Here is a 17,149-nt window from a genome sequence, read left to right as displayed (position 1 = left end):
TATTACATGTAACTCATCTTGGACTGATAACGGTAACATTAGACTTATTAGTAAACTTAACACATTAGTAATCGTATATATTAAATACAATTTAGTAATATTATTAGATAATTATTATATATTTATTGAAACACTTTCTCCTTCTCCGTACCAATTTGTTTACACTAATTAAAAGTAACGATTTAAAAAGAAATTATAGAACTAAATCCCACGTTAGTTGAAAAAAAAAAAAGAATAATTATATTAAGTGTTAATGATTATAAATTTAAGACCTAAGTTTCTTAAGGTCATATTCGTACAAGTAGCGACGGACTTGATTGTGACAGGAGAACTTGGCCTTCCAATTTTTTTATATTTATATAAATTAATACCTTGATTGTGTATGAGTTTTGCAGTGAGGATATCCTTGGAACATGACATAAAATTCAAAATCTCAGATCTTTAAAACGTGTATCCTTGGAACACGTTTATTAAAATGTGAGACTCGTAAGATATGCGTATTTGAATAAACATATAATTTTGTAAGAATGTCAAATATAAAAAATATATTAAAATTTTAAAATAACTTAAATATTAATTTATCTATAACAATATATAAAGGGGATTCTCCTTTTTGTGTCCATATTTCAAAATACCCATTTTATCCTTTAAATATGCAATGAAGATTTCCAAAACCTTCTGAATAATTTTTTTTTTATATTTCATAGAATTTAAGACCTTAAGTATTAAATAAAGTACTGAATCATAAGAATATTTATTTTTTAAAAACATCAACAGCTAAATAAAACATGAACTAACATGTGATTCTTCTAAGTTTTTTTTTTTTTTTATTAATTTTTTTAAGAATGATGTGACATAATGAAATGTATTGAGTAAATAAGATTTTATATCATAAATCTTGTAATGAAGATGATGTTATATTATTAATATTTATATAATAAATGATATTATTAGTGTACCATATTTAATACTTTACTGAATGTAATTAAGTTCATTAAATCTTTATTAGGCTTATTAACAATTTTAAAATATTAAAATACCATTGTTTCACAAATACGCTTAGTAATCAAATCGTAGATTATTATTATTTCACGGGTTGCATTTTAGTGTTTAAAATTAAAATTTATTGTTTCATAAATCTATTTATCATTAACAAGATAGACAAATTTTGGTTGTTGATCTATTATACCAATTTGGTACATTAATTTTTTTAATAGATCTTAAAATATTAAAATGATTATACATATTTTAAAACGTCAAAGTTGTTATATATTATTATATTATCATAAATATATTCAAAAATATTAAAATCATTGCACCTCATTTATTTTGAAGACACGTTATACATTTTGTTATATTGTTATATTTTGTAAATGTATTTTAAAACATTAAAATTATTATAAATAATTGTAATACAGTATATAGAAAAAATTTAAGAAAAAAAGTTTAAATTATTAATAATTTTTCGTTGAAAGTCTCAAATGTCCTAAAGATATGATTAATTTATAATATAAAAATGAATGTAAATTTCATTTTGTAATAAAGTTGTAGGTTATTTATGGTTTAATGAAATTTGTTGTTTATCGTTCTACCTTTGATTTTTTTTAATTATTATCAAATATATAAAAAAAGTATTTTGTCTTTTCATATCTTATATATTTTATATATTTGCTTCTTTCCTAATTTCTTACTTTTCTTTTAAAATGTTATTAGATCAAAACCCGAATAATTTATAGATATCCCTACTGTTATAATCTTAAATTTAACCCTAACTATTAGATCATTTATTAATATTTAATTTCTCACTCGTGATATATGTGATATAAGAAAAGGTTTTGGAACTTTCACATGAACTTAATATATGACTCATTTATAATACATAAATGACTACAAAATAAAAATAAAATTGAGTTAGTCCCACTACCTAAACTTCTGTGTATCTATATATAGACCTGTCTTCTCTTGTTTACCTCAGCAAAGAAAGTAAACTTGAGTGTGCCACATCTCAAAGAATGAAGATGTGTCCACGACTTGGGAATTTCATTGTAATTTTTTTTTTCTAGTTTAATTTATAGTTTTTCTCATATCTACTCATCCATTTTAGATTTTGATAATTTTCGTAGGCAACTTTTGGATGGTGAATTTTTCATATACCTTATTTCTGGAGGGCTTGGGTCGATGATTTTGTGATGAGTGAAGTGTTATTATTGTGCGCAGGTGAGTGTGATGTCCGTAATTGTGATACTGGGATCAGAAAAAGTGAAGGTTGCAGAATGCAAGGTGGGGAATGGGGGAATTGAATACCCAGCCATTAATTGCAGAAAACACAGTGCAATTTTGACAGATTTTGGTGGAGTTGGTGATGGCGTTACATCCAACACCAAAGCCTTTCGAAATGCAATAAGCAATCTCAGTCATTATTCATCTGACGGAGGCGCACAACTCATCGTGCCACCCGGAAAATGGCTAACGGGACCCTTTAATCTCACAAGCCATTTCACTCTTTTTCTTCACAACAAAGCTCTTATTCTTGCCTCTCAGGTATTTCATTTTTTTTCACCAAATACCATTTTATACCACCCCTACTCCACCAGGATAAATATTTTCATAAATTACACGTTTTTTTTTTCATGTTAGAGATTGATTTTCGAGAGAAATTGAAGTTTGAGTTAGATTTTTATTTTTGACTTAATATTAATATTTTTTATCTATATTTGTAACGATAATTAAGTACTTTTTTATTTATTTTTTACTAATGTCTTTTAAAAGTTTAATGTGGTCGTTTCTATTATGTAAGTTAATATAACACAGAATAAGACCTAGTTAAATAGCAATTGACAACAGTGTTTCGTCATTTTTAATTTGTTATTGTTGAAGATGTTGGTTTTCTTTTAATCACTTCCATTATTACATTGATAGAATGAATCGGAATGGCCTCATCTTCCTGTGTTACCATCTTATGGAAGAGGGAGAGATGCTCCTCATGGAAGGTTTAACAGTCTAATTTTTGGAACTAACCTCACTGATGTCGTAATTACAGGTATCTATCTATTACACTTCATCTTCTCCGTACAAAACACAATCGTAAAATCGATCTGAGCAGTTTAAATTTGGTGTTTAGGTCAAAATGGTTCCGTTGATGGACAAGGAGCTTATTGGTGGAAGAAATTCCATAACAAAAAATTGAATCTCACTAGGCCATACATGATCGAGCTCATGTACTCTGATCAAATCCAGATTTCTTCTCTCACTTTACTCAACTCTCCATCCTATTTTATCCATCCAGTTTACAGCAGGTTATTAGATAACCCTTTTTTCTTCTTCAAAAATTTCTTAATTCTTTTCTTGTTTTCTGCATTCTTGTTCTGCTAATTTCACAAGGATTTATGTGTATATATATATATATATATATATATATATATATATATATATATATATATATATATATATATTCTCAGTAACATAATAATGCAAGGCCTTACCATTAATGCTCCAATAATCTCTCCCAACACAGATGGGATAGATCCAGGTAACATGTTTTTGTCCGTATAATCAGTTGACAACCATGGTTCGATTATTCTGAAATTTTTCGTGTTCTTCACAGATTCATGTACAAATGTTAGGATTGAAGATTGCTACATTGTTTCTGGTGATGACTGTGTTTCAATAAAAAGTGGATGGGATGAGTATGGGATCAAATTCGCAATGGCATCCCAACACATTGTGATTAAAAGGCTTACTTGTATATCCCCTGATAGTGCGATGATTGCTTTAGGCAGTGAAATGTCTGGAGGAATCTCTGATGTGAGAGCTGAAGATCTCACTGCCATCAACACTGAATCAGCTATCAGAATCAAAACAGCAGCGGGTAGAGGTGGGTATGTGAAAGACATATTTGTGAAAGGAATGAACCTCACAACTATGAAGTATGTGTTTTGGATGACTGGTGCTTATAAATCACACCCTGATCCGAACTATGATCCCAAAGCACTACCCGACATTACTGGGATAAATTACAGAGACGTTGTTGCAACAGGGGTCAAGATGTCTGCAAGACTCCAAGGAATTTCTAACGACCCTTTCACCAATATTTGCATCTCTAATGTCACCATCCAATTCAGTGAAAAACCAAAGAAGCATCAATGGAATTGCACTTATGTTTCTGGAGTCACAAGCAATGTCACTCCTCCTCCTTGCGAATTGTTGCCAGAGAAAAAGCCACTCCAGTGTCCTTTTCCAACGAACTCTCTGCCCATTGAATCTGTTAAGCTCAAGTCTTGTTCTACCAATGCCTTCTTCTAATGACATGAATGTGTTTGAATTTTAATTACTATTTTGTATTACATTCAAACACTTGTTTCAAGAAATGAAATCAAAATAAAGTAATTGAATGTGTTGTCCAGGATAAGTCAAAAGAATGTTGCTTTGAATTGAAAAGAAAATGACTGCTTTGAACTTTGCCGTTCTATTCGCAGCAAAGTAATGCAGTGGTGGCTAATATTTTCTTGTCTTGCAGTGTCAATCTTGACTAAAACAATTTTATATCTTAACATTTCAGACAGTGATTATCTTAACTGAAAACATATTAGTAATTTGGTAAAATCATGCTATGTTTTATCTGGTAAATATATAAGAATCTTTGAAAAAACTTTTCAATTGTAGAATCAGCACTGGACATACTGTATTATGACTATTATGCATCTCAAATTAGCTCCTATTGACGATTTATGATCTCAACCGCGTTTATAACAAATTTGTCCATTTTAGTTGTTTTTGTAGAATCCATATTTGTAGTGGTTTTTGGATTATTTACTAATTATTTAACTTTTGAACAAATATTCTTGCTGAATGCCCATGTATTAGGCAGATGATAAAAGATAAAATCAAAACACTTAGACGTTACACAACTTTTGTTCCTGTGCGTTTGATTTTGGGAATAGAAATGGTGGATTGGTTTCCAAAGAAAACAGAAGTGGAAGTTACATTGTTTGGATAAGGAGAAAAACACTGAGATTTAAAGGAAAAATGTGAGAAAAATTTATGAAAATTAATTAATGATGTTATAGATTAAAAAAAATTAATGAAAAGATAAGATTACTATTTTATCATTGTATATAAAAATACTTTAAATTAACTTATAAATTATGTAAATTAAATTATAATGAAATGTAAATAATTATTTAAACTAAAATAATATTAAAATTAATAAAAATATATTAAATTAAATATATAATTTTTAGAAATTAAAATAAAATAAAATTGAAGATTAATTTAAATAAAATTAAATAATAATTTCTTTTTATGAAAAGGTAAAAAAAGGTAGAAGTGAAAAAGCACAATGGAAATGGTAAAAAATAATTCAGGCACACCGAAAAAGTAAAAGAATATTAAAAACAAAATGATAATAATTGTGTGAGCAAAGTGTCTTTTCACTATTTTAGAAAAGATTAATCTATGCTCATTCTTCCACATTCTTCCGACTCCATCTTTTTGCAAAATCCTATTAAATTAGTTAATACAAACACAAAACTTACTATATTTTCATACTCTACTAAAATAAATAAGTAGAAACAAACTCAGAAACTGGACTCCAAAAGACACCATCACTCTTCCTAAAAACCAATCTCACCAAACAAAGACTATTAAATGCATCACTCATGTGAAGCGAAATATACCCTTATTTGCATCCATTCAACCACACTCTTAATTATATCTCTAACTTTAACCTCATATTTGCATTATATTTTCAAATTTACCTTTCGACTTATTTTTAATTTATTTAATTGCCCGTCTTCTTTATAACAATATAATATATATTCAGTACAAGAAAAATAAATAACAATACAGTAATTCATTTGCGGTACAAAATTTAAAAATAAATAATGTTTGATTGATTAATAATATAAAAGTCTTAACTTTAAGAGTATGTTAAGATTAATAAATTTTTTTACCATAATATAAATATTCCAACATACTCTCACCCTCACTAACTTCCTCACCAAGGTTTTCCTTTTTCTCTTCCAGTCTCTCTGTCACATGTTTTCCTGAGAAAAATGCTTCTTTGCTCCTCAGCCACCTCCTCCACTAACGCCGTTCCGGCCATTCCTGTTCTCGTTATCATTGCTATTTTTTTTTTTGTTTTTCTACTCGGAAAAGAAATTACGGATAGCACTACACCATTGAATTCACTCTTAGAAACAATGTCTTCGCTTTAGGTTTAGCAGCAGCTTCTTCTTCACACGTTTAACCGCGTTCTTGAAAGGTCAATGTACTCTATCCAAGTCCAACTCCAAGTCTTGTTACTTCAACAGCACTAGGTTATTCCAAAGGTTATAACCTTTTGAGTCAATAATCGTTGACGAGTTATTCTCCCGAGAAAAATGAGCCAAGAAAATGGAACTGCTACGTCTCCTTCGGTTGTTCACGTCCGAGATCCTAACAAGTAAACTTCGATGAATGATTATTATATCAATATTTTCTTGATCGGAATTATTATTTATTAATATTTTCTTTGTTCCAACGATTACTACAGTTTCTTGATTTCTTGAACTAACATTGTTGTGCTGTGTTTTTTTGTTTTGTTAGAAATTTCTTATTTCTTTGTTTTTACAATGAATCTTCTTTCTCTGAGAAACTGTTTTGAGTCATATTTTACCTTTTCTGTTTTATAATCATTAAAATCGTTGTAGATTTTTTTTTTTTTTTTATGACTGTAGGCTTCAGTTTGGTGAGGATCCCAGAGTTATGCATCTACTGATGAAAATTTTGGCTTAGTGATACTGCAACCTTTTTCTTAGCTATTAAGTAACACGTAGTTATGTCTCGAATTTGATTAAGATCCTTTTGTTTGATTTGGTATTGCAGGCGCTTAAAAATTTCATATACGAGAGAATTTCTTCTCTCCTTAGACCAAGCGGAACTCATAGTGAAGTTTTCTTTGTAAGCTCAGTCCTCAATTTCATGGTTAAAGAAAAAAAAAACCCTCGTATGCCATTATGTTTTTAGAATATTACCTCTTAATTATTTGGTGCATCTTTCTCCAATAGTGTGGTTGATGACGAGGCATCCGACCTTTTCTCTTTACGTTCATGTGCTCCAGGTGTGTAATTTTGGTTTTTGTAATTCTACTTTAGAGTTTCCAATATGCTTACTACCCACTTTCTGATCATTATTGTTTATTATGGATTGTTATTGCATATTCTGGTTTTGTTTGAAGAAAGTTTCTTTAACTATTCATGCTTTTCGAACAGGTCCCAAGTGTCAAAATAGCGTGCCTCAAAATTTTTCTCTAGAGGTTCCTCGTGATGTTAATCCTCTGTTGCATAGATGTGATGAACCATACCGGCCTCCATGTCGCTACAAGGTCTAATTTGAGATTTATATTTATATATTAATAACAGAGTGGATATAGTTTCCATAATTTAAGGTAGATTGAGGCGTGCAACCTTTTACTTCTATTGTGTTAAAGAGTCCATAATATCATTTTTTTTTTCAGTCACTTCCTTCAACTAGACATAGCAATGACTTGCTTAACGGTGACATATCTGGATCTAGTGAGTGTACAAATCATGAGATAGCAGATCGGAAAATATGGAGAAAAGGTAAAAAACTCTTTCATTGGTTTCTTCATTTTCTCTGTCAACTTGTCATTTAAGGTTATAATGTCTTTTTTTCAGGAAGAATTTCAACGTGTGGTCCCTCAGAAGGTCTTATCTCTCCTACTAGTGTGGAAAAGGAAAAACAGTTCGCTCCAATGGTTGATGACTGTGAATCATCTACGGTCTATTGTAGAGGCATTTCAGTTAGCATGAAGCAAAATCCATCCAGCCCTGATTTCCACGTGCGACGGGAGTTGAAATTAAATTCTTTCACTGATAGCATAGACGGAGAATCGAGTTCGAGCTGTGAACTTTGCTTGCCTGACGAAGACAGTTTAATTACATTTGACGAACTGTTCTTGCAGCCCGATGTGGAAAATTTGGCTGTGGTTGATAGTTCCATGTCTAGTAGCGCTGAAAGGAGTCCAATTGAAGCTGAGGTGTTTAGTCCAAGCTCACCTCGAGAAATGATTGAAAAGCTAGTGGAATTTATACTCAATGAAGAAAGTTCTACACCAAATGTGGATGATCCAATGGTGCACCATGGAGCTGGATTGGGCTGCTTTTCCCACTCTACGCATGCACAACAAACTCACGCCGAGTTCTGCTCCAATCATTTGAATCCAGAGAAGAAGGATCAACTCGACCATAATAGATTTCAAATAAACTCCATTGATTCAGCCATACATTCTTTTTTTTCCCACTCTTTCCCATCCAACCCATTTTCTCAACCTTTCCCTCTTTATCACAACGAGCTGAAAAGGTTTGATCGTGAAGTTAGTCAAACAATGTTCCAGCAGGTTATAAATCCTGATAAACTTCATCGCTGCTCATTAAGTGTATCAAAAAGTGGAGTTCCATTGCATCTGCCTGCACTCCAGATGGCTTCTTGCACACAAAAGCTAAATTCGATGCGGACTGGTACCTTCGCGTATCAGGAGACAAAAAACTACGGGGATTTTGTAAAGCCAGGTCTCGGTAAGAAATCACTTCATAATGTTTTGTACGAGTCATGTTGAACCGAAATTTAGAAGGTGCGATAGTTACTGATAATTCTACCCATCGTTAGACTTTCAGGGTGATAGTAACATCAATCCAACTCCAGTTGACAGTTGCATTGAAATGAAATTGCTAGCAAATCAATGCCATCCTTATATGCAAGGTTTCTAGTACCAGACTTTCGCGACAGCCAACACTGCTGGCTGAGTATTCTACCCTGACTATTCCATTTGTTTGTAGTGAAACATTTCTGAAGCTGTCTTCTGGTTACTGTCTGAATTAGATATAGTACATTTAAAATTTCATTACTGGAAATATTTCATGACACGATAAAGAAATCTAAAAGTAGACAACGTATGTGTACAGGCAGTCAGTACAGTAAGTCAGAAACTTTCTCGAATACATTCTTGTGGTCTTTGTGAAAAATCAGTCCGATGTTTGTACGAGTAACGGACTAAACCGTGTTTCTTCATCAGTGACTATCAATTTGGTTGTCTCAGCCTTTACCATGTAGCATTTTGTATTCCTTGTGTGACAAATGAAACTGTGGTCATTTTCAATATTCTGTTGGATGTCTAGTTATTCTTTCACCAAATTAACCATACAAATGAGACACTGTTTTGGTGCATAAAAAGTTAAAACATAACTCTCTAATCCAATAATTTTAGGTATATGAGTTGAATAAATCATTCTCAGTTGAGTTCTTATTTCAAATGTTCATACCCCCAGTGCTAAAAAAATTTATACTGTACACTGTTAGAAAGTTTTTAATGGGGAATTGTCTCTCTTTTCAGATATTACACTTCTAGCTAAATCTAGAGCACATATATCTGTGCATACTATGCAAAACTATGTACCCTATACATCTCTAAATTTTCTTTTATTATATAAAAACTGATTTGAATTGTGGGAATTTTAAAAAGTCTTCCACAGCTAAGATGATGAGCAGTAGCATTTACTTCAGTCAGTCTCCATGCCACGGCATCTTTACCTCATCATGCAAAATTCCACCCGACTGCATTCAGCAGCTGGAAAACAAAGTCATTGTCTGCCTCCACCATCTAAGTAACACTCTTCAACTGCTCATCAAGCATGTTTCGATCCACATTGATATAATAGTTATCTGACTCAGGTTCAACCTCATATGATGCTAGCAGCCTTCTCTGCATGAATAACACAACATGCGTATAAATATAGAGTTTATCATCTTTTCTTCTGTCCTTGAACATTCAATTTGATGTCAACTTCAAGTCATTCAAATTTCTATACAGCAGAAAATTCCAATCAATTTTTGGAAAGTTTTGGAAAGATGAGGAACATATAGAGATTATTTTAAGCTAAGAATCCCCAAATTAGGTATTTGAACACATAATCAAAATTTGATGTTGCCTGGCGAGGCCCAAGTAAGAAAAAACGACGCATTCATCATTACATTTTCATTGTAATACTAATACAAAGATAGTTGTCACAATACTTACATGGTCCTCAAAATCTGGGCTTACTAAATTGATAGACAGGTTTCTCATCAACAGTAGCACCTAAAAAGTAAAGTACAAATAAATTGCCGTGAAGAATAATCGGAAAGAATCGTTGACAAAAAGAATGCACGTAGACAAGTACTTACAGTCTCAACATCTATAGGGTCCATTCGTTTTAGTTTCTGCAGATGTCCACTTTCATTTGGATCAAATACACTGCCAATGAAGCCGTATACCTGACCAAAATCTGGAAGAACTGCAATAAAACCCGGAAGAAGATGAAAAATTATAAATATTGAGAAGAAAACTGCCAATGTCATTTGGGAAACAGCAAGACTTCGTTGGAAGAAAGGGCAATTATTATTTTGTCTACGTTGGAAGAAAGATAAATTTTAAAAAGGATGTTCGCATGACAGAGGGGTCTATGCACACACATTATCAGTATACATCATTTCATAACCTTGCCGTACACATTGAATGTGATATAATAATTGCAGACGACAACATAAAAAATTAGATATAAAATCATTAAACCCTTGCCTCTCAGAGGATGGATATTATTCCCTTGACCATTAGATTCACCAACCAACTTTGCTCTAGGACTTCCACTGTTACTGCAACAATTATTCACTTTGTGGCCTAAAACACACGATATGATAAACTCAATAAATAATTATTACCTTCAGAAAATTATTTAAATAACACCCACAACTATTTCCATGATAATGAAGTCTAAAGTTGAAGTATGGAATGTTCAGTGTTTAGTTGTACCATGCAATAAATTAGTGCTTTTCTGCAGAGAGTTGTTTGACCAGGAAGACGCTGCAGCGTTAATAATAGGGGTTTTAAGCATTGCTGAAGAATCACGCTTCATTATGTACCCTGGTTCAAGCAAAGCCGATGATGATTGAAAGGACCCTGATACTTGTGAGAGCACTGGAACTGCCCAGATATCACTAAAAATTATTAGATACTACAATCATATTAAATAATGAAATAAAAAATATAGTGAATATTCAAACCATTTTTTGAAGCTTTCTGAGGATATGGATGAGCAGCTTTTCTTTTTGGTCTGGGTGGAGGAAGATGTTCACTTGTCCCATTCTTCTGAACTTTCAGAAAGTATTTCTGAGCATGGCTTCGTATCTGCAAAATCAGTAGTAAGTTTTCAGTCCTTCTCGTATGTATTTGAGGTGTCCAATTAACATTGGAACTTTTGAAATAAATTGTAGGAATCTCAACATAAATAAATGTTCATATGACTAAGTGTTCTCAAATTTTAATCCATGACATCTCCATTCTGCTCTACTCAATCCACGACATTTATGGCTAACCCAAACAGCTAGTGCAAATTTCCAGACAAAGTTTGCATTTGAAATTACCTGGATAACTGTCTTTGATCCAACAAATGCTTCAATCTTTTTCCAGTCACGGTCAAATCTGCATACAGAACGAAAGAAACAAAATGAGATGATTATCAGAATTTACAATTTAAACAATTTGGTACTTTTCAGGTGTACTTGGTTGGAGAGAAACAACAGTATTTTCAAAGTTGTCACTTTGTGTTTAAATTTGTTGTTGAGTTGTGTTTGTGGCTTCTCTTAAGTGCCTTTTCTATGGTTATTTAAAAGAAAAATTAATATTGAAAGAGCCATGTTGCATTTTTCTAGCTACTGCTCACTATTATCTTCTCATTCTTTTCTAATTAGGAGAACTTCTTAACATCTCCAAGCTTTAATTTCTATATTTTCTTTTTAATTATGTAAATTTATGTAGAAATGTCTAGAAAATTATTACATTCTTTTCTTTTCTATTCACAAATTAATAACTTTCTGTAAGAAGCATTTACAGTAACCTGAGCTATGTTCATTCTGCATTACATCATAAACAACTAGTATATTTACCACACTATTACTAGTATTAAGAGGAATTCATATTTTAGCTAAACTGAAAAATTATCCGTATAAGATCCTCGCCGATCATCATATCAAAATCCATCTCCTCCAAAGAGGCTCATATACAGATAAGTATAAAATGATGCTTTGATACTTGAAAAAACCAAAGTGTGAATCTAAGTTTCTAATACAAACACTTCAAAAAGAATAATAAACCTGCCTAATTCCTTTCTGATTCTCTCTCTTTCGATGAGTCTCGATCAATGCAATACAAAACAGTCAAAACCAGCCATTGAATTAGTAGAATTCAATGTGTCAAACATGACTCAACATATTGAAAATTGTTCTAAGCCAGAGTCATTTTCAAATAACAATAACAGTAATAAAAACCATACACTGTCCCTAACACTAAAACCGTTGAAACCAGGAAATACCTAATCATAAGCACATACCCCTGAAACATTAAGAGTTTTGGAGTGACAGTGACCACAATTATACCCTCACATTTATCATCAATTTCTCCTTATACAAAAACAACAATTTGAAACCTCGTATATGGTATACCACTAATACCCATGTCTCAATTGAGTTTCAAAATCCACACACTACATTCTAATACAAAACAAATTAAAAGAAAGAAAAAAAACCATGAAATTGACATACAACTGAAGAGCTTCGAGGAACTTGTCGTGCTCGGGTTCGGTCCAACTCTCCCTAGACTTGGTGATAGTGTAAGGTTTGCGAGTCTTCTTAGCAGGGTCCTCGAGGGAATCGGCGGCGGCGGTAGCGGTGGCAAAAGGGAGTATTCCGGGGAGCGACATAGCAGAGGGGTCCATGTAGTAAGCCTCAGAAGGGTTGGGGTTTTTAGATACCATGTTCCTCCTCTTAGTTCAAGTTTCAAGCTTTAAGGTTCGTGTATCTTGTAAAAGGAGATAGACACTCTGTTAGTTAGAGCAGAACACAGCCACAGAGTACTTATATGAGATAGTTTCTCATTGTACTGTTTTTACACTTCCTACTTTGCAACCACCAATCCTCCCTTGCCACCTCACCACCTAATTAATATCATTCAACACTATTTTAAATAAGGTTGTTTTATTTTATTTAATGCACCATATTATAATATTAAATTTTAATTTTATCCTTAATTATTCTTAGATTCTTTTACATGGAGAGATGAAATCTAACTACTCCACTTTCCAACAAAAGGTCGAAAACAACAAAAAATTTGAAATAAAAAAATTGACTGTGGTTACATCATAATCTCTTTTTTTTTCTATAATACTACTAACAATTAATGAATACATCAATTATATTTTGTACCTTCCTTTTCTTTTTCTCTTTTACTTGGTTTGTTTCTTTTCTTTCAAGAGTAGACTAAATAAGATATGGATAGTTGTAAACTGTGGAATCATTTAATTTTTATGAGCATGCGTCACTTCTACACTTGTTCTTGTCATAGGACTTAGTTTCCTAATGAAAATAATATTCCGTGTCTTGAGTGAAGTTTAATAATTTGATTGCCCAATGAAAGTCTAATTAGAGACAAATTATTATTAGGTAGCTTATGATATATTTGAAGATAGTGACAGTGCTTTTTAGAGCAAAATATCTCCAAATTGTGAAGTTGAGTTGGCATGGTTTATTTACAAGAGACGTGCCACGTATGATTTACCGTTCATAGTGATACACTAATCATGTTCTGTGTGCTCGGAGCTATGAAAGAACAATAATAGGGGAACTTAATGAGCATCATGCGTAACTTCACTTCAAAGCAGAATAATACAAAACAGATAATTATGTGATTTTGAATTTTGAATTTTGTTGTCGACAAGACTTTGATTAACGTTATCATTAGTACTCGCACTTATCTATTCATTTCCAAAAGGTTAGATATGCCAACAGTACTTACAAAAAAATATCAGATTTTTGTGCAACCAAATCATGTTTTTTCATATTCATGAATTCACGTGTAGCCTAACTACGAATGATTAGGGAACAAAGCCAAAATTATCATTTTAAATTTAATTTCATTAAAATAAACAATTTTTTCCTTCTTTTTTTTTCTTAAAACAGTTACGAATTACATATTAATATTTTCAAATGATTTTTTGTTGTGTGGATTCTATTTTTTTTATTTTATTTTTTAGGTGAGAGTTGTAGTAGCGGAGTTGTATGGTCCCGGAAGCAGTTGATAAAAACTCGTTGACGAAACCATAAAGCATAGTCTGTTAGTTATTGTTGAAAAAACCGACAGGGAAAGTGGCAATTAAATGGTTTGTGACGTGTCAAGGAAAGATGGGTTAAGGGCAAAAAGCCCATGGCCCACAAGGCCTGCTTGGTTGTAAGGTAGTGAGTGACACACAAAGCTAGGCCACATAATATCACACCAGATATTTTCTGCTGGGCCCGGTCAATTTATCATGGGCCCATATCCATCTCACGTTCTGAGGACCCAATGCACCCTTTGCTATTCTTTCCTTTTACCTTTCGTTTCTTTCACCCTTGTCTCGCTAAGTCTGTTCCTTTCTCTCTCTCTTCCTATGTTTATTGCTCTTTCCTCTCTATGCAGAGAATAAAAAACATTTAAAACATGTTAAGGAAATTTGTACTCGGTTATATGAACTGAACTGAGGAAAATCAATATGTTAATAAAAAGGAATAAAAAAATATGGTGTGTAAATGGATAAGGTACTTTTTCATCTCTCCGTCAAAACAAAAATTTAAGAGTTTTTCTGATAAGTTTTCTCATTTTCTCATGCTATCCATTTGTGAATTTGTTAAGTGGTAACTTTCTTCTTTTATTAGTATCACATAAATTTAATGAGTTTTTTAAATGTGTTGATTATAGTTTTCAATAAATGTTACATTCTAATATATCTGCGATGGAAAATTGAAATATTTATTTTCTAAAAATTAGTGTAAAAATATTCTATATTCATCTTTTACTCCATATTGATTTGGCTGTGCAAATTAGAAAAAAAAAATTAGAACACATGTAAAGTGGAAAAAAAAAAGTCACGATTTACAATAGTGGTGATATTATTATTAAATCTAGTGTTGTTGTTGCTTCACCAATACCAATAGTAGTTGTAGAATCTTAAGAAGCTTTAACCATTTTAAGAGATATAACTGATGAAGCTTCTGAGGTTTATTAATCTGTAATTTAATATTAATTTCAACCATCATTAACATCAACTAGGTTTAAGCAATCGAAGAAGAGATTCTGTCAAGAAAATAAGTGTGTTGATTCTATGTTTATGAGGTAACTGATAAACACGTTTTATTTGATGAATTTTAATTCTTTATATATATATATATATATATATATATATATATATATATATATATATATATATATATATATATATGGTTATTTCGCCGGTTATTGGTTAGTTTTATATTATGAGTTTTCATGAATATTGGTTTAATCTATTTTATTTTATATAGTGCAAACGATGAATAATCAAAAGAGGATAAACTTACTTGAAATGTTTTGGAACATGACAGTGGTGCATGGATCTCTTCATCAACTTTTGTGACATTTAGTCCGCAAACGTAATATATACAATTAAAAACAGCAATAAAACAAACTTAGAAAATGCAAATATATATACCAAGACACTAAAAAAACTCATATTTTCTGTTAATTATTTTAATTTTTTTAAAAAATACTTATAAATTTTGTTACGAAAAAAAAATTACAGAAAATTATTGTCATTTATTTTGCAAACTATTTTGTATAAAACACTTTTCGCAACAAATTTTGTAGAAAATACTTGCGAATTTTATAATTTTGTAAGAAATAATTACTCACAAAAAAATTACCTGTCAATTAAAATTCTTAAAAAAATAGTAGAAAAAAGTCTTTTCTTATTAATTTTTTAAACAAATTTGCAAGAAAATTACCATATAATATGAGAATTTTTAGTAATGTGACACACCAAAAAACACAATAATGATACATATCCATTTATATTTTGTTTTTAACATGTTCATTTACATTGATATGTGTATATTTTATGCATGAAATTATGAAATTGTGATATCTATAATGGCCAAAAACATCATTTTAGTGACTTTTTAAAAAACATTATGGAAATAGATAGATTTAAAAGAATACTAAATATATAAGTATATTATGTTATCTTAACACAATTTAAATTGAAAGGAAATTGTGTCAAAATGACAAAAAATTAGTACAAAATATTTTTAAATTGTAATCATATCAAAATGACACAACTTTAAATGAGTTCATTTAAACTCAAATTGTATTGAGGTAGTACGACTTAGTTCAATTTTGATATATAAAATATGTTAAAATACTTCAATTTAAAATATTATGTATTAAAGTTGTATTATATTAATACAATTTCAACTTTAAAATATTTTAAATTAAAATTGTAACACCTTAATACGACTTCTTCAAATTTGTTCATGGTGACAAATTTTGAAAAAAGTTACACTAAAACGACGTTTTTGCCCTAATAATAAGTAGTATGATAGACATTGAAATTTTATTAAAAAATAAATTTAATTAAGATTTACAAAATGAATTTATATGATAAGATTATGTTTACTAATATTTATATATTATAAATTAATATAACCTCTAATCTCATATAAAATTTTTAAAACCTAACACAGAAAAATAAGAGAAAAATTGTATTGGTGAATGCAGCATGGCATGTGTGGGATAAACGAAAAGAGGAAAAACGTGAGGTTCTGAGATGTGTGGGTACATGAATATAGGTGAGTGTGGAATCACGTGTCTAGAATTTTTTGACATGTAACCAACCACTTTTGCTGCTCTTTCTTCTTCCATCAAGCTACCAACTCTATCTTATCATTTGTGTTTAAGCTTAGATTGTTGATGTCTATACATTTGGTTCACGTCATTCTTAAAACTCTCTCTCCTATTTCTCTTTCCTATAGAAGAAATTAAATAAAATAAATGCTTATAAAGACACAACGTTTATCATCTTTAAAAAAAACTCATATTTTTCTCATTTATATAATGTTTTATGTCCTAGATGTAACCTTTTCCAAATTTCTAATCTATCTACTTTTTCCTACAACCTATTTTCGTGCTTTCAAATTAGTGTTTTTTTGTTAGAAATATATTTATTTATAAATATTTATTATTTTTCACGTATACTGCGAAAAATTGAAGATTTTT

At 30.8% G+C, this 17,149-nt stretch overlaps 3 protein-coding genes across 5 annotated transcripts; 2 read left to right on the top strand and 1 right to left on the bottom strand.

Annotated features, from left to right (window-relative positions):
* The first annotated feature begins 1,979 nt into the window (after nt 1-1,979).
* On the top strand, nt 1,980-4,557 carry LOC114192522 (putative polygalacturonase). The gene is made up of 6 exons (XM_085675740.1): nt 1,980-2,045; nt 2,218-2,541; nt 2,920-3,040; nt 3,122-3,296; nt 3,459-3,529; nt 3,605-4,557. The coding sequence occupies exons 1-6, from the start codon at nt 2,013-2,015 to the stop codon at nt 4,300-4,302; spliced, it is 1,422 nt and encodes a 473-aa protein (XP_085531866.1). The 5' UTR covers nt 1,980-2,012; the 3' UTR covers nt 4,303-4,557.
* Nucleotides 4,558-5,983: 1,426 nt separating this feature from the next.
* On the top strand, nt 5,984-9,159 carry LOC114189504 (uncharacterized). 2 transcript variants are annotated; one of them, XM_028078083.2, is made up of 7 exons: nt 5,984-6,442; nt 6,865-6,939; nt 7,047-7,099; nt 7,251-7,363; nt 7,496-7,601; nt 7,677-8,576; nt 8,676-9,159. In XM_028078083.2, the coding sequence occupies exons 1-7, from the start codon at nt 6,381-6,383 to the stop codon at nt 8,678-8,680; spliced, it is 1,314 nt and encodes a 437-aa protein (XP_027933884.1). In that variant the 5' UTR covers nt 5,984-6,380; the 3' UTR covers nt 8,681-9,159. The 2 variants fall into 2 exon arrangements, with proteins under 2 accessions (XP_027933884.1, XP_027933883.1); XM_028078082.2 differs by having other exon boundaries at nt 8,668-9,159.
* Nucleotides 9,160-9,232: 73 nt separating this feature from the next.
* Nucleotides 9,233-12,929, bottom strand: LOC114189505 (protein REVEILLE 6-like). 2 transcript variants are annotated; one of them, XM_028078085.2, is made up of 8 exons: nt 12,634-12,929; nt 11,458-11,515; nt 11,098-11,221; nt 10,847-11,017; nt 10,616-10,714; nt 10,222-10,331; nt 10,076-10,135; nt 9,233-9,755 (listed from the first exon to the last, which is right to left on the bottom strand). In XM_028078085.2, exons 1-8 carry the CDS (start codon nt 12,843-12,845, stop codon nt 9,738-9,740), a joined length of 852 nt encoding a protein of 283 aa, XP_027933886.1. In that variant the 5' UTR covers nt 12,846-12,929; the 3' UTR covers nt 9,233-9,737. The 2 variants fall into 2 exon arrangements, with proteins under 2 accessions (XP_027933886.1, XP_027933885.1); XM_028078084.2 differs by having other exon boundaries at nt 9,233-9,760; nt 12,634-12,928.
* Between the last annotated feature and the right edge of the window lie 4,220 nt (nt 12,930-17,149).

Source organism: Vigna unguiculata, chromosome 7 (genome assembly GCF_037176805.1).
Source record: "Vigna unguiculata cultivar grain cowpea cultivar isolate G323 ecotype 2 chromosome 7, ASM3717680v1, whole genome shotgun sequence".
Taxonomy (NCBI): Eukaryota; Viridiplantae; Streptophyta; class Magnoliopsida; order Fabales; family Fabaceae; genus Vigna; species Vigna unguiculata.
The sequence above is the reverse complement of the archived record's forward strand: the minus strand, read 5'-3'. Positions and strand labels throughout refer to the sequence as shown.

Coding starts and splice junctions, on each gene's coding strand:
- LOC114189505 (XM_028078084.2), bottom strand. CDS start 12,845: ATGGTATCTAAAAACCCCAACCCTTCTGAGGCTTACTACATGGACCCC. Junction 10,715..10,846: donor AAGCACTAATTTATTGCATG/GTACAACTAAAC, acceptor CGTGTGTTTTAG/GCCACAAAGTGAATAATTGT. Junction 9,761..10,075: donor GCCCAGATTTTGAGGACCAT/GTAAGTATTGTG, acceptor TTATTCATGCAG/AGAAGGCTGCTAGCATCATA.
- LOC114192522 (XM_085675740.1), top strand. CDS start 2,013: ATGAAGATGTGTCCACGACTTGGGAATTTCATT. Junction 2,046..2,217: donor CACGACTTGGGAATTTCATT/GTAATTTTTTTT, acceptor TATTGTGCGCAG/GTGAGTGTGATGTCCGTAAT. Junction 3,041..3,121: donor CACTGATGTCGTAATTACAG/GTATCTATCTAT, acceptor TTTGGTGTTTAG/GTCAAAATGGTTCCGTTGAT.
- LOC114189504 (XM_028078082.2), top strand. CDS start 6,381: ATGAGCCAAGAAAATGGAACTGCTACGTCTCCTTCGGTTGTTCACGTC. Junction 7,100..7,250: donor TTTACGTTCATGTGCTCCAG/GTGTGTAATTTT, acceptor CTTTTCGAACAG/GTCCCAAGTGTCAAAATAGC. Junction 7,602..7,676: donor TCGGAAAATATGGAGAAAAG/GTAAAAAACTCT, acceptor TCTTTTTTTCAG/GAAGAATTTCAACGTGTGGT.